General features: G+C 43.2%; 1 protein-coding gene across 1 annotated transcript in view; it reads right to left on the bottom strand.

The window, feature by feature from the left end:
- Positions 1-21,724, bottom strand: part of ythdf2 (YTH N6-methyladenosine RNA binding protein F2) — a 37,610-nt gene extending 15,886 nt beyond the window's left edge. The window contains exons 1-4 of the mRNA XM_070898992.1: positions 21,329-21,724; positions 21,069-21,093; positions 18,249-18,328; positions 9,931-11,496 (exon numbers count right to left, since the gene is read on the bottom strand). Of these exons, the coding sequence (XP_070755093.1) occupies positions 9,931-11,496; positions 18,249-18,328; positions 21,069-21,093; positions 21,329-21,355 (1,698 nt within the window). The 5' untranslated portion in view covers positions 21,356-21,724. The remainder of the gene's footprint in view (positions 1-9,930; positions 11,497-18,248; positions 18,329-21,068; positions 21,094-21,328) is intronic.
- Positions 21,725-25,685: the final 3,961 nt, after the last annotated feature.

The raw sequence follows: 25,685 nt of genomic DNA, 5'->3' as shown, positions 1-25,685 counted from the left end.
AGTCACTGCCTGCCATTCTGAAAAGGACTCGCTTATTCCTACTCTTTGCTTCCTGTCTGCCAGCCAGTTCTCTATCCACGTCAATACATTACCCCCAATACCATGTGCTTTAATTTTACACACTAATCTCTTGTGCGAGACCTTGTCAAAAGCCTTTTTAAAGTCCAAATACACATCCACTGGTTCTCCCTTGTCCACTCTACTAGTTACATATTCAAAAAATTCAAGATTTGTCAAGCATGATTTCTCTTTCGTAAATCCATGCTGACTTGGACCGATCCTGTCACTGCTTTCCAAATGCCGTGCTATTACATCTTTAATAAATTGATTCCAACATCTTCCCCACTACCAATGTCAGGCTAACCGGTCTATAATTCCATGTTTTCTCACTCCCTCCTTTTTTAAAAAGTGGGGTTACATTAGCTACCCTCCAATCCATAGGAACTGTTCCAGAATCTATAGAATGTTGGCAAATGACCACCAATGCATCCACTATTTCTAGGGCCACTTCCTTAAGTACTCTGGGATGAAGACTATCAGGCCCTGGGGATTTATCAGCCTTCAATCCCATCAATTTCCCAGACACAATTTCCTGATAAGGATTTCCTTCAGTTCCTCCTTCTCGCTCGACCCTCGGTTCCCTAGTATTTCCAGAAGGTTATTTGTGGAAGGTTATTCCTTAGTGAAAACAGAACCAAAGTATGTGTTCAATTGGTCTGCCATATCTTTGTTCCCATTATAAATTCACTTGATTCTGATTGCAAGGGACCTACATTTGTCTTCACTAATCTTTTTCTCTTCACATATCTATAGAAGCTTTTGCTGTCGTTTTTATGTTCCCTGCAAGCTGCTTCTCATATTCTAATTTCCCCCTCCTAATTAAACCCTTTGTTCTCCTCTGCTGAATTCTAAATTTCTCCGTCCTCAGGTTTGCTGTTTTTTCTGGACAATTTATATGCCTCTTCCTTGGATTTAACACTATTCCTAATTTCCCTTGTAAGCCACAGTTGAGCCACCTTTCCTGTTTTATTTTTACGCCAGACAGGGATGTACAATTGTTGAAGTTCATCCATGTGATCTTTAAATGTCTGCCATTGGCTATCCACCATCAACCCTTTAAGTATCATTCGCCAGTCTATCCTAGCCAATTCACGTCTCATACCATCGAAGTTACCTTTCTTTAAGTTCAGGACCCTAGTCTCTGAATTAACTGTGTGTATCTCTCCATCTTAAATGAAGAATTCTACCATATTATGGTCACTCTTTCCCAAGGGGCCTCGCACAAGAAGATTGCTAATTAATCCTGTCTCATTACACAACACCCAGTCTAGGATGGCCAGCTCTCTAGTTGGTTCCTCGACATATTGGTCTAGAAAACCATCCCTTAACACTCCAGGAAATCCTCTTCCACTGTATTACTACCAGTTTGGTTAGCTCAATTTATATGTAGATTAATGTCACCCATGATAACTGCTGTAACCTTTATTGCACATCCCAAATCTCACCGCTACCGTTTGGTGGTCTGTACATAACTCCCACTCGCGTTTTCTGCCCTTTGGTGTTCCGCAGCTCTACCCATATAGATTCCACATCATCCAAGCTAATGTCCTTCCTTACTATTGCATTAATCACCTCTTTAACCAGCAATGCTACCCCACCTCCTTTTCCTTTGTCTATCCTTCCTGAAATTAAATACCCCTGGATGTTGAGTCCCCAGCTTGGTCACCCTGGGGCCATATCTCCATAATCCCAATGACATCATATCTGTTAACAGCTATCTGCATAGTTAATTCATCCACACATTGAGACACAGCCTTCAGGCTTGTTTTTTTTTCAAAACACTGTCCTTTTAGAATTATGTTGTAATGTGGCCCTTTGATTTTTGCCTTGGATTTCTCTGCCCTCCACTTTTCCTTATCTTCTTTCTACCTTTTGCTTCTGCCCCCATTTTACTTCCCTCTGTCTCTCTGCATAGATTCCTATCCCCCTGCCATATTAGTTTAAACCCTCCCCAAAGCACTAGCAAACCCCCCCCCCCCCCCCGGGACATTGGTTCCGGTCCTGCTCAGGTACAGACCGTCCGGTTTGTACTGGTCCCATCTCCCCCAGAACCGGTTCCAATGTCCCAGGAATTTGAATCCCTCCCTCTTGCACCATTGCTCAAGCCACATATTCATCTTAACTATCCTGCTATTCCTACTCGGACTTGCACATGGCATTGGTAGCAATCCTGAGATTACTACCTTTGAGGTCCTATTTATTTTAGTTTAACTCCTAGCTCCCTCAATTCAGCTTGTAGGACCTTATCCCGTTTTTTTTAAACCTATATGCACCACGACAACTGGCTGTTCACGTTCCCCCTCCAGAATACCCTGCAGCCGCTCAGAGACATCCTTGACTCTTGCATCAGGGAGGTAACAATTGTGTATGTTTCAATGAGATCACCGCTCATTCTTCTAAACCCTAGAGAATATCAGCCTAGTCTACTCAATATCTCTTCTCATAGGACAATCCCCCCATCCCAGGAATCAGTCTGCTGAATTGCACTCCCTCAATGGCAACTATATCCTTCCCTAGGCAAGGATACCAAAACGGTACACAATACTCCAGGTGCGGTCTCACCAGGGCCTATATAATTGCAGTAAGATGTCTTTACTCTTGCACTCAAATCCTCCTGTAATAAAGGCCAACATACCATTTGCTTTCTTAATGGTTTGCTGTACCTGCATGTTAACTTTCAGTGATTCATGTACAAGGACATCCAGGTCCCTCTGAACACCAACATTTCCTGATCTCTTACCATTTAAAAAATACTTTTTCTATTTTTCCTACCTAGGGGGAGAACTGCATATTTCTCCACATTATATTCAATTTGCCATTTTCTTGCCCACTCACTTAGCCTGTCTATATCCCCATGAAGCCTCTTTGCATCCTCCTCACAACTTGCATTCCCACCTAATTTTGTATCAGCAAACTTGGATACATTACATTTGGTCCCCTCATCCAAATCATCGATATAGATTGTGAATAGCTGGGGTCCAAGCACTGATCCCTGCAGTACCCAGCTAGTTACAGCCTGCCAACCCAAAAATGACTCATTTTTCCTACTCTGTCAGTTAATCAATCTATGCTAGTATATTACCCCCAATCTCATGAGCCCTAATTTTATTCAATAACCTCTTGTGTGGCACTATCGAATGCCTTCTGAAAATCCAAATACATCACATCCACCGGTCCCCGCTTATCATATTCTGCTAGTTACAACCTCAAAATAGATTTGTCAAACCTTTACCCACTACTGATGCTACTGAGACTTAATTTGTCTTTTCCAGAGTCAGATCTGTCCCTGTTTATTTATTTTTTTTTAAATGTAGGTGCTGCATTTGCATCTACAGCACCTCAGCACATCTGTTGAGATTTTTTTCATGGCTATATCCAGTTCCTCATGGAAATAAGCCTCGTTAAGCACCCTAGGATTCATGGCATTTGTCCCAGGGTCTTCAGTCCCTTTAAATCGAACCATCAGCTCTACACCAGTTTCAAAGATTCGCAGATATTCAACGTACTGCAGTAGCTGGTTGGCAAGTCAGAATTCTTTCCCCCCCCCCCCCCCACAAAGCACACAGAAAATAATCACTAATTGTTCTTCCTTCAATGGCTTAATTGGGTTCGAGTGCAGGATGCACAACACAATTGTTTTTAGTCATGCCGTTAATCAACTGATCCAAAAAAAGAGGACGCCACTTCTGTTGTGGCAGAAATAGCCCCCCTGTTCACGCAGTCATGTCTTTACAGTATTGACAATGCATGTATTATCTGACGTTTCATTGGGGAGGTCTCAACGCAGCAGCTGAATTTTCAGTTTTCTTCAGACCTGATGCCCAACTTTCCACGATTAGCATTAGATTTTATTTTATATATAAACGAATGCTTGCATAATTTCACTGGCACACAGATGTACTGAAATGGCTTTGTGCATTGAGGATAGCAGGCACCTCAAATGGAGAGCAGATGGCAAGATCCATGAACATCTGCAACACCATCGGAATTCTAGAGGTCTCGTCATTTAGATCAGGGAGCATCAATGGAGGAACACGCTTTTCCAACAAGTGTCGTTAGAACACAATTAATCACTAACCATTGGCAAAGAGGCTCCATTCATAATTACAAGTTAATATGGGTGCTTTATATTGGCACCATTTTACTTTGGGTTCCAGGCAACCGCCATCTACTTTACTAAATCAATCTCCCTTATCCTAAAGGCAAACTCTCAGATCCCCTCAGAAAACTGGACCTACAAGGCTGCTGAAAGAACCGGAATCAGTAGCTCAAACACATGAAGTCAACACACTGATACCAGTCTCAGAATCTGAAAGGAGGTAGCTCTGTATAAAAGCAGCTCTTTGTCACAGAGCAGAACCTATTGTTACCTGCTCCATCACCGCTGCATAAACGCGATCTCTGATTCATATTTACTGATGAAGAGTTGACTACATTTTAAGTTCTGATTAAGATTTATTACAAACCAAATGCTTTCAGAATCTTTATTTTCTGACCCTCGACAATGTGCTCTCGGAACACACACGGGGTATAATTACAGCAATGCCACCAACATCACCAGGCAAAAATGGAAAAAGCTGGTAAAACAGCTTAACTCAGATGAATATGGGACAAGAGGGTAGCACACCAAATGTCAGCCTAATTATGGTTACATTTTGATACAAGCTAGCCAGTTACATTATTGATATTTTATTAATTTAGCTCCATTTTTCTTTGGTCAATTAGGAATTGCTCAATATTTTTCCTTCCTTAATGCAACATTTGCCTACAGAACAGTGACCACACTTCAGAAGTAATTAGTTTCACATGCAGTGTTTTCGATGTCCTGAGGACATGACAAAGTACTATATAAATGCAGGTTCATTGTTTTTCGTTTTGCATTCTCGATCTAAGAGGGTGAGGAAGTTCTCAAGCAGCCCAAAGGGCAGAACATAAATAGGAGCAGGAGGCAGCCATTTAGCCCCTCAAGCCTGCTCCGCCATTCAGTATCATGGCTGATCTGATCTTGGCCTCAACTTCACTTTCCTGCCCGCTCCCCACAACCCTGGACTATAATTCAAAAATCTATCCATCTCCACCTTAAATATATTCAATGACCCAGCCTCCACAACTCTCTGGGGTAGAGAATTCCAAAGATTCCTCAGAAGAAATTCCTCCTCGTTTCAATTTTAAATGGACGACCGCTTATTCTGAAACTATCTTCTAGATTCCCCCACGACGGGAAACATCCTCTCTGCAGGAACAAATGTGTTTTTTCCATGTCCGAACATGTTCTGTGACCTTCCCACCAGATAGCAGGGCCGAGATCCATGAAAACTTATGCACCGATGATGGGAGTGGAGCATGCACAGGTCAGAATGAGGGGGACCAAAAAATAAGGCCTGAAAAAGCAAGCTTGCATTTCTATAGCATCTTTCACAACTTTAGGACGCCCAAAAGTTTACAGCCAATGAAGCTTTTGACGTGCATTCACTGCAGTAATGTAGGAAACACGGCAGCAAACAAGGTAATACTGACAATCTGTTTGTGATGTTGGTTGCTGGATAAATATTGACCAGGACAACAGGGACAACTCTCCTGCTCTTCAAAAGTGTGCCGGGGGATTTTTTTACCTCCATCCAAGAGGCCTTGATTTATCAGCACCTCTGACAATGCAGCATTCCCTCAGTGCTACACTGAGGCGTAGGCCAGGGATAGCGAGCTGGAGAGATTGCAGAGAACTTGCAAATGAGAACTGTGGTCTTGAATTCCATGCATGCTTGAAAATTTAAAATCATCTGCCCAAACAGAATTTCAGGTTAAGGATGCAAGTTGGAATCAGAAAACAACAGGTGTGTGGTCTCTCATTTTTCCAAATTGTAGGTAGGCAAACAGATTTGGAGTGCAAAATATTTCAATTAAAAAAAAGCTCCAATAAAGTCCGTTGAGCTTTCCAAAGCTGCACTTGTATGAAGAACCAAACTGGAATCAGTTATTTCCCCCAGAGGGGATGTGGGGGGGGGGGGGGGGGTTCACAGAGAAATCAAAGATTGAGGCATCAACGTGACAATGAATCCACTCAAGATCAGCTTGCCTAACATGCCCAGGTCTGTTCAGGCCAACTACAGGTGACCAGTTCACCAGCCATTTCACACTTGGGCCAGCCGGAAGGTAACATTTCAAAAACTTCATAATCTTTATCTTTGGACTGGAATCCAACAAAGACTGATAGATTAAAGGCTCCCCTCTCTGAGGTAGACAGCCAAGTGGAATGAGTTTTAACAGTTCCTATTTAGGGAATCAAGGGATATGGAGATAGCATGGGAAGAACATAAGAAATAGGAACAGGAGTAGGCCATACTGCCCCTTGAGCCTGTTCATTCAGTATCATGGACTCAGCCCCACAACTCCTTTAAGAAACTGAAGATGGGAGTTGAGGTAGACCAGCCATGATCTTACTGAATGGCAAAGTAGGCTCAAAGGGCCGAATGGCCTATTTCTTATGCACAAACCACGATACTCTCACTCAAGAGATTGGTTGTATGGCAAATGACAGTCACACTACTGCACAGGGACACGATGCTAGGCTCCAGGTACATTGCTGTAGTATAGAACATCAGCTTTAATCTGCATCCAACTCATGCTACACTCCATTTGCAAGTATACGGTCGGAAAGTGTTTTATTAACAGCCCCTTCAATACTACAGGTTTATTAAATGCTTTTATTTGTTTAAGTTTCCAGTGCCCAGATGATGCTGAATACACAACCACATCAGTGATAAAATCAGTACCTTGAAAGGTACAGTCTGAAATCCAAAGTCAAAAGAGAGAGCACATTTTAAATTAGTCGCTTGGTAAGTGCCTGAAACAATGTCAACCTCTGCTTTGAAAAGCACACATCAAGATTTTTTTTTTTAATAAAAAAGGTACGCAGGGTTGAGTAGAGCATGTATCAGCCATTTCAGACAGCCTTTACAAAATGCTTTCTAAATTTGACTTCACTCACTGCATTTACACAGATTGATGATTTATGCTGGATAATTCTTGGGGGAAATTTTCATGTTGACGGCAAGATAATGATAAATACTTGCATTAGACAACACTGTAGCACATCAAAGCACTGAACAAAATCTTTTTTTTGGTGCCAATTGTTAGATTTACACAGAATAGCAAACAGGCCATTCGACCCAACTGGTCTATGCCAGTGCTTTTGCTCCACATGAGCCTCCTCTCACCCCTCTTCATCTTACTATCAGCATAACCTTCTAATCCTTTCTCCCTCATGTACTTATTTAGCTTCCCCTTAAATGCATCTATGCTAGTCACCTCAACCACTCCTTGTAGTAGCAATTTCCACATTCTAACTACTCTCTGGGAAAAGAAGTTTTTCCTGAATTCCCTGTTGAGTAATGAAGGACTCAGACACCCAGTTTGTTACATAGGCAAACATAGCAGACATCCTAGATCAGCAATATCTCTTAAAAACCAGCTAATTTGATTTTTTGGTGTTGTGGCTAAGAGAGCAATCCTGGCCACAAGACGAGAAAGGACTTGTGTCTTCACATCCCCAAAGCACTTCACAGCCAATTCATTATACAGCAAGGTGCCACAAACACCAATGAGATACCCACACTTCAAATAGTGCCATGGGATCTTCAGCATCCACCCAATAAAGGCACACAGGATCTTAACAACTTACCCAAAGGACGGTGGGCTCTGGCAATGTAGCACCCCTCTCAGTCATGACACTCAAGTGTCAGCCAAGATTGTGCACGCAAGTCTTGGAATGCAAGGACTGAACCCACAATCTTCTAATCTCGGGGCAATGTTAGCCCCGAGGAAAGGACACATTTTCAACATCAGGTACTTTTCAAATCAGATGCAGCAAGGGTTAGATAGAAAGTAAAAGACTTCCCCACCCCAACAAACTTTGGGAAGAGTAGCTTTCAGTGCATCAGTTTGATATTTTTAATAACAGCAATACTGTAAGTGGAACCATTTGATTCAAATTGTGGGCAGTTTTTGGCTGTGAACATGGATCTACTTGAAACTGGCCAACCTCATTCCTCAACCCAGCAGCCAGAGAAGTGCTTTCATTTCAGATTTTAACCCAGGCTTAACACAGCATGCAAATCCATCGCTCCACCCAGAACACTAATGAATATTTTATCAGACGCAGATAGAAGATAAGCCAGCCTCAACATTTAATTTTCATTTGTTCAAAATATTTCAGTCGAATGTAGTTTCCAAAATAATTATCCTTTAGTGGTTATTTAATAATTCTGAATTGAACTATAGCAAATATTTAGATTTATTCCCTGGACAAATTTATTGTCCAGCCCGAGTTGCCCTTGAGGTGGTGGTAAGCCGCCTTCTTAAACAGCTACAATCCATGTAGAAAGTTCCAGAATACTGACTCAGCGTCAATAGAGGAATGGTGATACATGTCCAAGTCAGGGTGGTGAATGACAGAGGTAATGCCATTCACCACCCATCAACCTGCTGCCCTTGTCCTTCTAAATGGTGGAAGGTTGTGGGTTTGGGAGGTGCTGCCAAAGTCTTGACGAGTTGCTGCTGTGCATCCTGTAGATAATACACACTGCAGCCACGCTACACGCTAAGTTAGTGGATGGGATGCCAATCAAGTGGACTGCTTTGTCCTAATGTATATAATTTGCTATGCAGTATGTTTTTTTATATTGTTACCTTCATATTCAACCATCTACAATATCTGACTTCCTGAACAGCACCAGATCGGCACTGTCGCCATAACCCAACCATCTGTTTGTGCTTTGATTTTTTTGCGCTCGTTATGAAGCATGTTAATATGTTGGGGGATGGAACACATGGCATTTCATTCACATACTCTGATCAGGTGGAGCGTGCTTGGATGGGGGAAACTGTATCCCAGCTTTAGAAAAGTGATCCCTGTAACTCAGACGGCGATTTCCCATTTACTAAACCAGCCACTCTGGTTATCCCAGATTGCCAGCACAATCCTAAATTAGGGGTAATTGTGCACTATGCACAAATCAGAATGTGGCCAAGACTGCCACAAAATCATTTCAGTTAGAAGAACTTTCAGTCCATCAGTCTGGCCTGGACTTGAACCCAAGTCCCACTGGAGAGAATCAAGCGACTAACCCATGGCACCAACTCACCCCTCAGATTTCAGCAGGTCTTTATAGTTAATTGAAATGGCTGGTGTTTACTACATGTTTCTACTTTTGACAAATGAAGGCAGAGCAGATTGCACACTAGCATTTCTGGGGAAATACCTGCAGGCAAAGTATCTTTTAAGCCTTTTAAGTCTGAAGCTGCACCGCAATTCTTTGAACCAATTTACCCAGAGCGTCATTAAACTGTGCACGTAGCCAGATTCAAACCCCACAGTTCAGTGTGGCCAGTGTCATCACTCGTCTTATTTTGCAAACTATTAGTGAAATGAAAAATCACATTTGAGCCAATACACTTTTATTATGTGATATACGTCTTGTGCGACACCCTGAATTCATCGCCTTAAATTTCTCTCACCGCTTCATCCTACGGTCACACAACTCAAAATGTCCAGACTCTAATCAAGTTTGGAAGGACAAAATCTATGTTAATGCCAAGGAGAGGGGTGTTACAGTTCAAGTGGACACTGCACATTTCACAACCCTCCCATAACGTTTACTGAAATTCTAGTGACATTACTTTGATAAATCTAATTCTTTCAGCCATCAATTCAGACAGAATGAGAATCAACAGGGTTTAAGTAAACAGAATTTTTGTATATATAAAAAAAAATGAAACTTAACACTCAGTACTCAAATGTTTGTAGAGACTTTCCAAGTTGACAATTTTCAGCGCATTACAATCTTCCAATTAACATTTTTTAGCGTGACCAACCTTTTTAACACACTCCTCCTCCTCTTGACGTTTTTCGTAATGAGAAAAGTCATCAAAGATGGAGGTCGTATGCTTGTAACTGGCAATAATTTTCAGAACCTGCTTGGCTTTTTCCAAGGGCACCTCCTGAGTGTCTCGGGAGTTGGTGACAGGTTTATTCTCATTGTTTTCCAGGCGAATGTGCCGCAGTTGACTATTGGGCACGTCCTTCACAAATATCCACCTCACGTCGAACCGTCCCTTCCACTTGTCCTGAGACCACACCCCAGCACAAGTGTTGTAGTCCACAGTTGACTTCATCTCGGCGACACCACAGAAGTGGCCACTCCCGTTGACGCTGAACAAGAGGTAAACAGGGCCCTTGCCGTTCATGGTACGGTAGGCTCCGTCCAGTCTCTTGTTGCCGTGCTCGGTACTACACCAAATGGAATATTTAATCGAGCGATGGATGTCATCCTCGGAGTAGCTCTTAATGATGAAAACTCGTCCATGTTTGGGGTTCCAGTCAAAATCCTTGGGGTTGTAGTTGTTGACTGATCGCAGTTTCTCCAAGACTGGATGCGCTTCCACGGAGGCGGAGTTTGAGTTCCCATGCGCCAGCCCAATGCCTCCAGCATCCACTCCATTTTGGCCGAAGCCAGCTGCCCGGTTGCGGGGTGCAACCCAGCGGTTTGGTTGCGGCTGCTGCTGCACTGGCTGCGGCGGCACCTGCTGCTGCTGGCCTGTGGGCACCTGCTGAGGCTGCATGTTCACCACTTGTTGGTTCACTGGCAGCGGAGGGGGCTGGCCTTGTTGCTGGCCGCTGGCTTGAGTTGACGACTGAGGAGCACTTTTGGCCACAGTCCCCTTGTTATCCCAGGTACCAATATCCATATTATGCTTAATTGGAGGGGGTGGAAGGGATGGTCCACTAGACCCACCTTTTGCCTTCTTGGGTTGGGGTTTCGCCGGTTTGCTTGCTATGTCCGCCCATGAAGTTGGCTTCGGGGGAGCGATGGTAGTTGGTGGCATGGGATTAGAAGGTATCGCATTATTTGAAATAGTCGATATAGGATTACTCCCAACAGCAGAACCTACCATTTTAGATACATTACTAGCGACCTCACCACCGCTTATCTTCAGTCCTGCCATACCTTGATCAATGCTATTCATACCTGGTGCTTTATTCAGTGTCTCGTTGGCAAAAGCTGACTGTCCATCCATCATAGCTCCGCCGAGAGAGCTAGGAGGGTAGGCATAGCTGCTAGGGCTATAGCCTGAGCTTTGAGTGGACTGTCCCTGAGAACTGCTGGTTCCCCAAGCTGAGAAGTCCACACCACTGGGAAAGAAGTTAAACCCATGCTGGCTCAGGAAAGGAGTGTTCCCCAAAGTCCCTGGCTGTCCAAACATTGCATCAGGTAGAAAGTGATGCTCTCCATTACTCAGCTGTCCATACGATGTCAAATAGGGCATGGGTGGATCCCCTCCTGTCGACCAGGCAGCCTCGCTTAATGAATACTGGAACCCTATGGATGGGCTATAGTAACTTGGTAGGTAGGAGTCAGACATGGCAGTATAGGTATTGTTCTGTTAAGAAAAAATAAAAATATTCAGTAATGAAATAAGTTGCATAGAGTACAAGTACTGAGTATCTTAACAGCCCAAGTAACCTTCCAAAATTCAGCCTACAGCTGCCAGAAAGGATTTTCGATGCATTAAGGTAAGTTTGCAAAGTTTTCACACGCATCTGCTTTAACAGTCAATACTACTAGGGAGTAGAAAGCCCCACAGGAAATGCTGGACTATAAAAGTAGGCACATTATGACCATGATTAGAAAACTCCCTCAGTCCCCAGTTACCATTGGGAATGACAAGTATTAGAGACTTTCCTTGCATAAGATATTGAATTATGGAACTCAAGTGTAAAAGAAAGCATGTAAAATTTATACTTTGCACAAGTTAGAAAAATCATGAACTGAATAGATTTCCACACACCCCTCAAATTTTCCCCAATCTCCACACTAACATCCAAGTCCCTCTCAATAATAGTTTGTAACCGAGATGATACATAATTCAATGCTACACCCTCCCAATGATCTTCCATATTACTCCAGCTATTGCCTCCTCGAGCATAACTTGAGGTTGGGAACTCAGCATGTGGAGAAATCATATGCACAGCCAAAAACTTACTAAACACTATAAAGATCCAATTTACCATCCTAAATTCTAAACATCTGTCAAGACCATTAGTGGCATCAATGTGAATTAAAACTTACAATGGCACAGCAAAGATTTTCTTCGATGCTCTTAAAAACATTGATAACGCGCATGTAATTATACAGGCAGGAATTGGGAGAGTTTCTATGTGTGAAATCAGGTTAGTGGGTGGCACACTGGGCTAAACACAAGGCTAATGGGGTTAAAGTCTCTTCTGTCTGCATGTGTCCTTTGAGAGTAGAGTTTGGGCAATCTAGATCCAGCACAATACTGTCCTTAATTGAACACTAATTGTCAATCTGACCTCAGGCAGGCTTGTGCAGTACTTTAGGGGCAGGAGCTGAAGTAATTTTACTCAGCATCTGGCTGTGCTTATACCCAACCCGGGAGTGACGACTGTTGACAGTGAGTGAATGACTTCCATTCCTTTGCACTGATGTCCCTCACCTAGACACAAACACGGTTTAAAAAATGTGAAAAATCTTCCTTTACTCCCCCACACGAACCCGATTAATTACACGAGAAACAGCAGATAAACAATAATATTTGCATCAACATTGCACAACATACAAGAGATTTAAATAAATCACTTTACAACGAATGGTTCAACAGGAGACAAAGGGAACAAAGATTCATCTAATGAGAATTTAAAAAAATAGCTTTAAAGGACTTTGCTTGATCAAGTAGTTTTGTAATTCTGTAAAGTAATTTGGCCAGAAAACATCTCCATGGAAGTACACAAATGTAATCTTTGTTCCAATTGCTGAAGCCCAAACTATATGCACAATTATACAGCATTATAATTACAAGACTGTAATGGAGAAATGGCACAAGCCTTCTATTCAATCCTGCTGCCACAACTCCCATCAAGCATCCATTTGGAAAGTTGAGAACTCAAAAGGAGGAACCATTGCACCATTTACTAGCAAAACAGGACAACGGTGTAAGTTTATTTAAAGGAGGAAACAATACAGCTTGGGTTTTCCAATTGTGCCCCACTAATAACTGAATCGTATCTTCAATTTCCCAACAAATGAAATTGGCAGACATTCAGGGAAAAACATGACTCCTGTAAACTTATCTTTCACTGGTCCTTCTGTACTATCCCACTCTAGCCACCCCCAGATAACTGACTGGGAAGGGGCACCAGTGACTTTTCCCCTTTCCTCCCAAAAAATGACAGGAGTGCCAGAAAGTGACTGGTCATCTTGTGCAAGCCCAATGAATGCTCGCAGGCAATTTGACCATGGACAGCATCAATAACTTGCATTTAACAAAGAACACCCCAGGGTAGTTCACAAATAACACGAAAACTGACATCAAGCCAGTGCCACATTTCTGATTTTTAATCTTTTTCCTTCACGGAAAGGATTTGGAGATTGAGCCACATTTAAGCATCATGTTTTAAAACAGTGAATATGCACTGGGTTAGACTGCTTACATTTAGAGAATACATATTAAACTCAGACATCGAAGCTGCTACCTATGGTGATCAGCAGCAGTCATTATCCCACCTCTGGTGCTCCGAGCAGTTTCGTTTGGGGGGGGGGGGTGGGGAGAAAGAAGTGATAGCAGGCCTGATGAGCAGTACTTCAGTGAATCACTTGTCAGAAACCATGACACAACTTCCCATGGGACAGGAAACAGGAGAACACCTACCCACGTGTCAGGAGTCAGGTCCAGCAAAGGCTGCAAAGTCAGTCAAGTTTTAAACAGCAAGCAGAAAAGGCAGGCTTTGTTCAGAAGGAGAATACAGTCCACTGACATGGAGGAGCATAGCACATTAATTATCTTGTATGAATATGCTAAGAATTTAATCAGTACAACTTAAGTGAATCCACTATATGTTCACTTGCTGTGAAATTAACAATTCATATCTGGTCTCATTTTCCTGATGTTTTCAGTCCAGCAATTTGGGCTTGTGTAAAAGGGGGCATTATCGTTACACCTCTGGGTTATGCCATTATCTAGGTAGATACTGGGCTGCAGCACGCAAGGAGTGGGAATGTTTGCAAGAACGAGTGACTCCACTTAAGGCGAGAGGGTTTAAAAAAGTTTCTCCCATCTTTTCAGAGGAGAATGAAAGGATTAGGCAGGGAATTCAGATGGCACCAGGCAATCAAAGGCTCTGCTACCAACAGTGGTGCAAAGCAGGTGGGTAGATGTAAAAAAAAAAGTCAGAGGAATGGGCGATGCTTGGGGGGTTCTCAGGCTGGAGGTGGTTGCAGAGATTCAAGGATAAAGAATCTTAAATTGAATGACATTAGGGACATGGAGCCAATGTAGATTAGTGAGAACAGCGGTAACAAGTGAGACTCTGTACAGGACAGGATGTGTGCAGCACGGTTTTAGGCAACTTGCAGTTATGGTGGATGGAGAAAAAGATCAGTAAAAATTCTGGAAGTGACTAAAGCACAAGGTTCTCAGCAATTAAAGAGGCTGAGCTAATGACGAAGGCAATGTTGTGGGGATGAAATTCTGTGGTCTTTGATGGGTAGAATATGGGTCTAAAGCTGAGCTCAAGGTTGAGCAGGACACTGAGGCTCCAAATGGTCTGCTTGAGCCTGAAACTGGCCGGGGCAGGGCACAGGGATGGAGAATCAGTAGCAAGCAAAGTTTGTGGTGTGGGCTCAAGATGGTGGCTTTGATCTTCCTGATGTTGAGCCGGCAAGTTGCAAATCATCCAAAACTAGATATTGGACAAGCAGTCCAACAGCAGAGTGAAGGGATGCAGCAGAGGCACAGCCCGATGTTGTGACGTTTATAGAAGCTGACCCTATGCCTGCTGACGATCACAACTGAACCCAATGCTATCCTCACTAAATGTCCACTCAACCAGCGGGGTCACTGGAAAGGAGTGGGAACCTCAGGAGATTCTTCCTATCCCTATGCTCAGTACAGTGAGGCCAATTTTAGCCCGTTTTTTTGCCGCTCGGTGTTATTTGATAACTTAAGATTGAGGGGAGATTTGATAGGTGTTCAAAATCATGAGGGGGCTGGACAGGATAGAGAGAAACTGTTCCCATTGACATAAGGGTCAAGAACCAGAGGACACAGATTTGATTGGCAAAAGAACCCAAGGCGACGCAAGAAAAAAACTTTTATGCAGTGAGTGGTTAAGTTCTGAAATGCACGTCCTGAAAGGGTGGTGGAGGCAGACTCAATTTTATCTTTCAAAAGAGTTGGATAAGTATACGAAGGAAAAAAAATTGCAGGCTACGGGGAAAGAGAAGCGTAGAACTAGCTGAGAGTCGGCACGGACTCAACGGGCCGAATGGCCTTCTTGTGCTGTAACCATTCTATAACTACACAATTGAACCAAGGTTATTAAGGGCTAGATCACAAAGTCCCGACTAGGCTATTGGGCAGGAGAGCTTTGAGAAAACATTTTAGAAGTGGAGTAACAGCCTTTGTAACAGACTAACTACACCTTTCTAATCTACCCTCAGAGGTGTATCGGTTTCCAACACAGTAAAGCTCTTTGAAATATAGGCAAAGAAACTTCAATTTTAAGATATGTCCTTTGTTTGTATTTTAATTCCTCATTCTAGGTAACCACAATCTCATTAGGCAGTCTCTCAAACAGTTTGAGAAAGACATTCCAAACATCTGGGTGGGGATCACCTTTCAAAATATATTTAGACATCTTTTATGCACATTGAAGCATCTGCTTAACTGCAGATTAGCAAACCAAAATTAGCTTTGACTTTTCATTGGGAGAATTCTTCAGAAAAATTAAAGTGATAAAAGGAGGAAGTAAAACCACTCAATAATAAGAGCCGCCACTTCTCACCCTGCCACTCCTCTATTTCATGAGATAAAATTAAACTGGTACACTGCAACAGTGCTGTCTATGACTACACTACAAAAGTACTTAATTGACTGTAAAGCGCTTTGAGACATCCAGTGGTCATGATAGGCACTATATAAATGCAAGTCTTTCTTTCTCTTCTCGATGATTGCTTAGCTCCCCGATGCTTCCACCATCAGATAGCCTAATCATCCTCCCCAACAAACCAAAAGCTAAAGACCATACAAAAGCAAAATACTTCAGATGCTGGAATCTGAAATATAAAAACAGAAAGAGCTGGAAATACACAGGTCAGGCAGCATCTGTGGAGAGAAACAGAGGTAACGTTTCAGGTCGATGGCCCTTCGTCAGATCTGGCCAGTTCTGACACAGGGTCATCAATTTGAAACTTTAACTGTTTCTCTCTCTACAGATGCTGCCTGACCTGCTGAGTACTTCCAGCATTTTCGGTTTTTATTATAGCTCTTGACCATAATGGCTGAGGGGGCAGCAGAAAATGATTTTCTAGATAAATCACAGCAAGTGAACTGCCAAAAGACAACTAAATAAACCTGGGTGGGCAAAGAAACCTCAGGGGTTTGTACACACCATCCATGTGTAAAATGAGCTCTTCTGCTTACTGTACTCTAGAACTGTCCATAACCTCAAAAGAAATGGGCAGCTCAGGATTCGCCAACGCTTGGATATAATCACTGAAGTAGATGTATCAAGACTCATTACAATCTTCGAGAGACTAGTGACAACTTCCCTTAACTCCATTAGTAACACTCTTGCTTCTGATCAGAAAAACATGGGCTCAAGATTCAAGATTTAACATGTAATCTAAGCTGCCCCTCCAGTGCAGTACTGAGGGAGTGTTGCATTGTTGAGATGCTGTGTCTCAGATTGGACATTAAAGCAACGTCACATGCTCCTGTTCAGGTGGACTTAAAAATCCCACAGTGCTATGTGAAAAGTAGGTTGTTCTCAGAGTAATCTGGGCAGCATTCTTCGCTCAAACAATGTTTCAAAAGTAATTGGTTGTGAAGCACAGAGACATCCTGGGGAAATGTTAATGCGCCATATAAATGGTATTGTTTCTAATTGGTATAATGAACCTGTCAAGGATCTAACTTTGAAATATGCTCACTGAATATTAATTTGGTAAATGGAACTATTTTACTGCAGGTTATAATAAAAGTCCTGAGCTGTCCCAATGGTGGAGTGAATAAATGCACTGCCTGGTATGGTGTTGTTAATGTCTCTCAGGACAGCAGTAGGGGCTTGATAATTGACCGAGTCCCTACTGTGGGAAGCGAGTCCAACTTCCTAGTCTCAATCACTATCCAGTAATCCCCTACTGACAGCGGACATCAAGCGAAAACTCAGGTCCAGTTGTGATGCCCGCCAATAGCAACTTGCATTTATACAGCATCTTTAATGTAGTAACACAACCCTTCTGTGGAGTGTCTTGGGACAACAAAATTTGACACCGAGCCACATAAGGAGATATATTAGGACAGGTGACCAAAAACTAAGTTGAAGTGATAGGATTTAAGGAGCGTCGTAAAGGTGGATCGAGGTAGAGAGAACGAAACAACCTGTTGTCACTCAATGCCGAGGCTCACAAATGAAGAATGGCAAAGTACCGGAGCATATAATTGGATGTGCAAACCTGCAAGGGATCAACACTTTCAAGAGGGGAGGAAGAAATTGGGAAAATATATTTGGGGGGGGGGGGGGGGGGGGGAGGGATTTGGATCGATATGCTATGGAGAACAGGCCCAAATTCTAAATCCTATAGTGGCATTTGTACCTAGGCGGCTTCTCCTCGCCGTCACAGAAAATAGCGTTCCCAATCTCAGCTACTTCACTCGAACTGAGCCATAGCTAGGTTGTGGATGAAATGTTGAAGGGAATGGAAAAATGAGAAAACAGGAGGAAGACCCATCTACAACAGCCCTGGCAACAAAACCAGGAACACTGACAATACCCATCGACAGACCAGACAGTGCAAACCCTTGCACTTTGGAAGGAATAATCAAGTACACATATGACCGTTGCAAAAAAAAACAATAAAATTGACTTCCACTTCCTCCCCAACTTGCTCTACACATCTGAATGAACTTCCACCTAACTGAGGAAACCTGTCCCCAAAACAATAAATTAAATTCACCATCAGTGCTGGGGCATTGGCAATTTTATTCTGCAAGAACACAGAACTCCCCCACCTCCCATCAAAGCCTCCAGTGTTTCACATTGTAAAACCAAATCGAACATTATCCATTGTCTCCCAGCGCATGAATTGCTAATAAAATTCTTGTACACTCACCTGCCTGGTCTGAGTGCTCAGATAAGGCTCAAAATCGTCATCATTTAGTGCATCCTTTTGGTGAACTGCTCCATTTTGCACTATAATAGAATTGGAGGGGAAAAATGATTGAATGAAAATGGGAAATCTTATTAGGTCATAACAGCAGCTGCCCTCCAATAGCAGACTGGAGAGCAGTGTCAGCCTCAAAGACTAAATGAATGCTGGATCTGGTTACATGTAATATAATCAAGAGCTGAAATAGAATCAGGTAAAGACAAAACCCCAACACATTTCTCTCCAATTGTACCCTCTCCTCAAGTCATGTGCCTAGATAGCAACTGTTAGGAAGTAGGGAAACATAATCCCACTCCTATCCTCACTAGACACCTACTCCTGCACTTTCAAGCAAGAGTCTGGTCAGCATGACTCACTAGCTCACCATGCAGTGTATTTGCTCAAGCAGACCAGACAGGCACTTGGTGGAACCATTCAAAGATACGACATTCCTGCCATGATAACAAGTTAAAGGCCCATGAATAGCAGCTTGGCTTTCCCGCCACATGCTTCCATTAACTGGGCATAATCCCAGTTACAAAACCCTGGGTTCTTTCACTAACAAATGCCTCAAACATCTCTTCAAATAAATATAATATATTGGTTGGAATAAAAAAAAAAGAGGGCACTATGACACAGATACCTTCACAACATGAATTGCAAACTCAAAAAAGAAAATGCAACAAGTAAAATTAGAAGACTCTTCACTGGGCAGCTGATAAATGCACAGTGCTGAGCCAGACATCAGACTGTCCCAATCTGGATCAAATCATCCAATCTGTGCTAGAGTGCAAGTAAGAGATTCTCCATTTTGCTGGGAAGTGCACAGCTCTGGGCATCAGCCAAGTACAGGATTTGGCCTAGCTGTGATGGCCCCTGCAGTCGAACAGCATGCCAACACAACAGTTAGGCTAACATGCGAAGTGGCCAATACATATGGAATTGTACCCCAGTATGAGTCAGCACCCTGAAAGGAGCAGAGAAAAATTAAGGGGGGGGGGGGGGGGGGGGAAGAGAAGAGAGAAGAAACTAAACCAAAAAGTTTTAGATTGGAAAACTCATCAGTCGCTGTTTGCATCAAAACTCCAAACTCTGACACAGCCAGTGTTTTAATTGGGAATGGTAAATCATTGCATTTTTTTTTTAAATAAACCAGTAACTGTGGCATGCCCTGTAGCAAACAGAAGGTGATATGACCCACGTGTTTTTATGATCATAGTCACAAATTGGTCTACATCTATCTGCTGGCTGTGTGTTTATAGTTCATACAGCTAAGCGAGCAGAGAATCCAGAAGGATGTTTCCACAGACTGGATATCAGAGACCATATTAATTTACCAGACTCAAGTCTGAGAATGTGCCATGATCATTCTAACAGGCCTTTTACTTCAATTCGCCTGTACATTATTAGTTTCCTCAGACTGGTGCAGTTAACATTTCAGTAGTCAAACACAAGCAAAAAACAGATGCTTTAGGAATGGCCCCACAGATGGAGAATGTTGTAAATTGTCTGGGAGGTCAGAGTGATTAACGCTTAATAAATGTGTGATGGGCAGGGAACACGTGCTGTACGGTCAGAGATCAATTACCTCTCAAGTGAGCAGTCAGTATCAGGGAAACTTTTGGGAGTTATATATCTATGATTAAAAATGGCAACATTGTGGCTGCAAATGCAGTTACATAATTGGAATGTTGTTTATTTTACCAGTGATGCATCAAAATTGGTTACACTTTTAAATGGATATGAATGAGAGTTGACAAGCCAGTGGTCCCTCTCTAAGAAAAGACTATGCGAAGACAAAAGCTGTTGGTGGGAAGACTTTTAACTGAAGTAGAAACAATGGGTGGGCAGATGCAGGGCTCAGGAGAGGGAAAAGCACAATGACAAGGATCTTTGGCCAGCCAAGTTATATGAAATGCTAAAACTATTAATTAAATCTCTACAACTTAATGCAAAAGGAATACATAACACAAAAGAATTACAGCCAAAAATATTACAATAGATCTTTCCAAACTGTTGAAAGTTAATGTATGTACAAAATTTACCCAAGAGTCAATCCTTTTATTGACAAATGCACTGTCAAAATTTGATTGAAAAACAGATACTAAAATCATTCAACAAAAATGGTGAAATGTTCTCCCCTCCCCCAATTAAGGGAGTGTCTTGCAAATACTACAATTTGTACATTCTTAAACTCTCATCTCGTTTGAAATGTGTCTTTTTTTTGCCGGGGGGGGGGGGGGGGGAGCGGAGGAATAAATATCTGAAAACCTCCAAAGAAAAAGTGGTTACGAACCAGTGAAATTGCTTTATTTTTTAAAAAAACACCTAGAATGAAGATGGCAATGAAATGCATTAGTCATTCTTCCTGTTCATAAGGAAACGTGTATTTTATATCGTAGATCTGCTGAAATTGAAAAACAAATCTCCATCACAGATTCCCCCAATAGAGATGTGGAGAGTGGGGGAAAAGAGAAACAGGAAGAAAATGAGGGGGTGGAGGGGTAAAACTGCATTGGATGCTCGACCCAACTCGAGTCCCAGGCCTCGAGGCCTGTGCTACTTCCCTCCTCCCGCCCCCCGCAAACACACGAGCTTTCTCATCCCAAGGTGCGGATCTAGTGAGACAATTTAAACCTAATAAACCCCTCGCCGCCGCTCACAAAAAAAATTCCCCACCCCACTACCCGCGGCCTAGCCACCATTTTAAAAATAAAGCACCCAGGACAGTCCGAGACTGCAGGGCCTTCCCCCGGGAGCCAGCAGGAGGCCGCACTTTCTTACCTTTATTTCCTTGGCCTTTCGGTCTCTGCGCCAGTCGGTGTCCGTCGAGAGAAAAGAGGGAGGGGGGGGGAAAAAAGAGAGAAGAGTATTAATCGAGTGCTGAGGCGGCGGCCTAAACCCACCCCGTGCAAAGTGAGGGGGGGGGGGGGGGAGAGAAAGGAGGAGGCGGAAGGCCGGGAGTGGGGGGGGGGGGGGCTGGAACAAACTCCACAAACCCCTGGCCCGATTTACCGGTTGAAATATTTTTTCTGTAACCTCACCTGGTCCAGGACGCTGGTGGCCGACATTTCTTCATGAACCGAGGCCGGGGGGGTGGGGAAGGGGAGGGGGGAGATTCGGTACGCGAGTCCCGAGGCTGTGGGCTGGGCTCCAGCGGCCTGCACAACGCGCTGACTGAAGGGGGTGCGGGAGGGCGCCGCGCGGCTTATGATGATTTTTTTTCCTGACCGACCGGGCTGGCGGCGAGCGGGCGGACGGAGTCCCGGTGGATCGATCCGCGGTCCTGCTGCGAGGGTGGTGTTTTTATATATATATATAATATATAATATACGACGACTCGCTTCTTCTCCTTTCCACTCTCCCCCCCCCGGTCTCTCTGTTCCGCTCCTCGCTCTCCCTCCCTCCCTCACACAATGGCGGAGCCGCTCACATGGGCCGCAGCGGAAACCCAGCTACAAGAGCGCCGCCCGCTCATCCCACGCCCTCCTCTCGCAGCACGGCCGCCAAAACCCCGCCTCCACCCGGCGACCGGCACTCCTCCTGCATGCAGCGCCACCTGTCGGCCCGGAGGATTGTTCCTCCAGGCTTTGGTCCCGCCTAACTATTTTGAGCTTTAACTTTAAACTCTTTTTGGAGTTCACCTGCAAAACATAAAACATTAAACGGTGCCACCCGACCTGGGTGACACTCCAGACATTTACAAGGCCCTTTTTTTTTTTCCCCCTTTTTTTTTTGTGTTTTGAGCTTTAACTTTAAATCAAGTGCCCCCCCCCACCCACTTTTTTGATCAAGGCACCAGAACCCACAAATTTCCAAAATAACAGTTTAATCGAAACCTAAATCAAATTAAAATTCGGTTGCCGGGTGGAAGGCCGCGAGCATACCGGTGGACACTGCGTGCTCCATCTCCAGGGGGACACCCTGGCGTCAACGTAGCCCGACGGTAGAGAGGCAGGCAGTCCGGCTGAACGGCCCGCTCGACCGCCCGCTGCCTGGACCGGTTAATGGCCACCTTGGCCAGGCTTGGTCCCATACAACTCCCACTTGCAGCATTGGATACATCGCAGAATTCTACAGCGCAGAAGGAGGCCATTCGGCCCGTCGGACCTGTGCCGGCTCTTCAAAAGAGCTAAAAATACATGATGCTGGCATTACCCTCAAGCAGCATCTGTGCGAAGGGAAACAGTGTTAACGTTTCAGATCGATGACATTTCGTCAGAAAGAGCTATCCAGTTAGTCCCACTCTCCGCCACCCACCCCCCTTCCCCTCTCCCCAAAGCCCTGCAAATGTTTCCCTTCAAGTATTTATCCAATTCCCTTTTGAAAGTTACTATTCAATTTGCTTCCACTGCCATTTTAGCTGGTGCATCCCAGATCATAACAATTCGCTGCGTGAAAACATATCTTAACTCTGGTTCTTTTGCCAATTACCTTAAATCTATGTTCTCTGGCTACTGACCCTGCTGCCACTTTAAACAGTTTCTCATTATTTACTCTATCAAAACCATTCATGATTTTGAACACCTCCATCAAATTTGCCCTTAACCTTCTCTGCTCTAAAGAGAACAACCTCAGCTTCTCCAGTCTCTCGGATGAGACGTTAAACCAAGGCCCCGTCTGCTCTCTCAATTGAACATAAATGATCCCATGGCACTATTTTGAAGAAGAGTAGGGAAGTTATTCCCAGTGTCCTGGCCAAGATTTATCCCTCAATCAACATAACAAAAAAAAAAGATTATCTGGTCATTATCACATTGCTGTTTGTGGGAGCTTGCTTGTGCATAAATTGGCTGCCGCATTTCTCACATTACAACAGTGACTACACTCCAAAAGTACTTCATAGGCTGTACTTCATGAGACATCCGGTGGTCGTGGAAGGTGCTACGATATATAAATCCAAGTCTTTCTTTTCCTCCACATAACTGAAGTCCCTCATCCCTGGAACCATTCTCGTAAAGGTCTTGACATCCTTTCTAAAGTGTGGTACCCAGAAATAGCCACAGTACTCCAGCTGGGGCCTAACCAGAATTTTATAAAGGTTTAGCATAACTTCCTTGCTTTTGTGCTCCACTTATTAATAAAGCTAAGGATCTCATATGCTTTTTTAACAGACCTCTCAACTTCCTTCAAAGATTGTTGTACATACACCCCCAGGTCTCTCTGTTCCCGCACCTTCTTTAAAATTGGACCATATAGTTTATATTGCCTCTCCTCATTCTTCCTACCAAAATGTATCACTTCACACATCTCTGCATTAAATTTCATCTGCCATGTTTCTGTCCATTTTACCAGTCTGTCTATGTCCTCCTGTGGTCAGTTAGTATCCTCCTCATTGTTTACTATGTTTCTGAGTTTCGTATCATCTGCAAACTTTGAAATTCTGCTCTGTACACCCAAGTCCAGATCATTAATATATATTAAAAAGAGCATTGGTCCTATTAATGACCCCTGGGGAACACCACTGTATACTTTTTTCAGTCTGAAAACAATCATTCACCACTACTCTCTGCTTTCCTTCCCTTGTTAATGTTGTATCCATGCTGCCACTGTCCCTTTAATCCCATGGCTATTCATTTTGCTAACAAGTCTATTATTTGTCAAATGTTTTTTGAAAGTGCATATACACAACATCAATCACACTACCCTAATCAACCTTCTCCATTACTTCATCAAAGAACTCGATCAAGTTAGTCAAACAGATTTGCCTTTAGCAGATCTGTGCTGACTTTCATTTATTAGCCCATAATTATTAGCTCTCCTTCAGCCTTGCTCACAACAAGATGCGTATAGTATCTACTAAAGGGGAATTGGACGTATTCTTTTCACCTCTTTTCAACTCCTCTCTTCCCACTGTCTAAGGCCCCAAACACTCCTTCCAGGTGAAATGACGATTTACTTGTACTTCTTTCAATTTAGTATACTGCATCCGCTGATCGCGATGTGGTCTCCTCTAAATTGGGGAGACCAAACATAGATTGGGTGATCACTTTGCTGAATACCTCTGTTCAGTCCACAAGTTGGACCCTGAACTTATGGTCACTTGCCATTTTAATTCCCTGCCCCACTACTACTCTGACCTCTCTGTTCTCGGCCTCCTACACTGTTCCAATGAAGCTCAACGGAAGTTCGAGCAACCGTACCTCATTTTTCAATTAGGCACTTTACAGCCTTCCAGTCTAAATATTGAGTTCAACATGGACAGAAAACAGAGAGTAGGAACAAACGGGTCATTTATAACTAGTGGGGTACCGCAAGGATCAGTGCTTGGGCCTCAGCTATTTACAATCTATATCAATGACTTACATGAGGGGACCAAGTGCAATGTATCCAGGTTTGCTGCTGATACAAAGTTGGGTGGGAAAGAAAGCTGTGAGGAGGACACAAAGAGTCTGAAAAGGGATATAGACAGGGTAAGTAAATGGGCAAGAACATGGCAGATGGAGTATAATGTCGAGGTGTGAAGTTATCCACTTTGATAGGAAAAATAAAAAAGCATAATATTTTTTAAATGGTGAAAAACTGGGAAATGTTCATATTCAGAGAGACCTAGGTGTCCTTGTATACGAGTCACAGAAAATTAACATGCAGGTACAGCAAATAATTAGGAAAGCAAATGGTATGTTAGGCTTTTACATAGGATTACATAGGATATACAGCACAGAAACCGGCCATTCGGCCCAACCAGTCCATGCCAGCATTTATGCTCCACTTGAGCCTCCTCCCATCTTTCCTCATCTAACTCTATCATCATAACTCTTTATTCCCTTCTCCCTCATATGCTTATCTAAATGCATCTATACTATTCACTTCGCGTTCCACATTCTCACTACTCTCTGGGTAAAGAAGTTTCTTCTGAATTCCCTATTGGTTTCTTGGTGACTATCTTATATTGATGGCCTTTAGTTATGCTCTTTCCCACAGTGGAAACATTCTTTCTGTATCTATTCTTTCAAAACCTTTCATAATTTTAAAGATCTCAATTAGGTCACCCCTCAGCCTTCTCTTTTGAAGAGAAAAGAGACCCAGCCTGTTCATCCTTTCCCGATAGGTATACCCTTGCATTTCTGGTATCATCCTTGTAAATCTTCTCTGCACCCTCTCCAGTTCATCTATATCCTTTTTATAATGTGGTGACCAGAATTGTATCCGGTACTCTAAGTGTGGTCTAACCAAGGTTCGATACAAGTTTAGCATAACTTCCCTACTTTTCAATTCTATCCCTCTAGAAATAAACTCTAGTGCCTTGTTTGCTTTTTTTTGGCCTTGTTAACTTGTGATGCTATTATTAGTGATTTGTATATTTGTACTCCGAGATCCCTTTGTTCCTCTACCCCACCTAGACTCACACCCTCCAAGTAATAAGTGACCTCCCTATTCTTCCTACCAAAATGCAATACC

The sequence above is a fragment of the Pristiophorus japonicus genome, chromosome 14 (assembly GCF_044704955.1).
Source record: "Pristiophorus japonicus isolate sPriJap1 chromosome 14, sPriJap1.hap1, whole genome shotgun sequence".
NCBI classification, from domain to species: domain Eukaryota; kingdom Metazoa; phylum Chordata; class Chondrichthyes; family Pristiophoridae; genus Pristiophorus; species Pristiophorus japonicus.
Note: the sequence above shows the minus strand (reverse complement) of the source record. Positions and strands in the feature narration are given on the sequence as shown.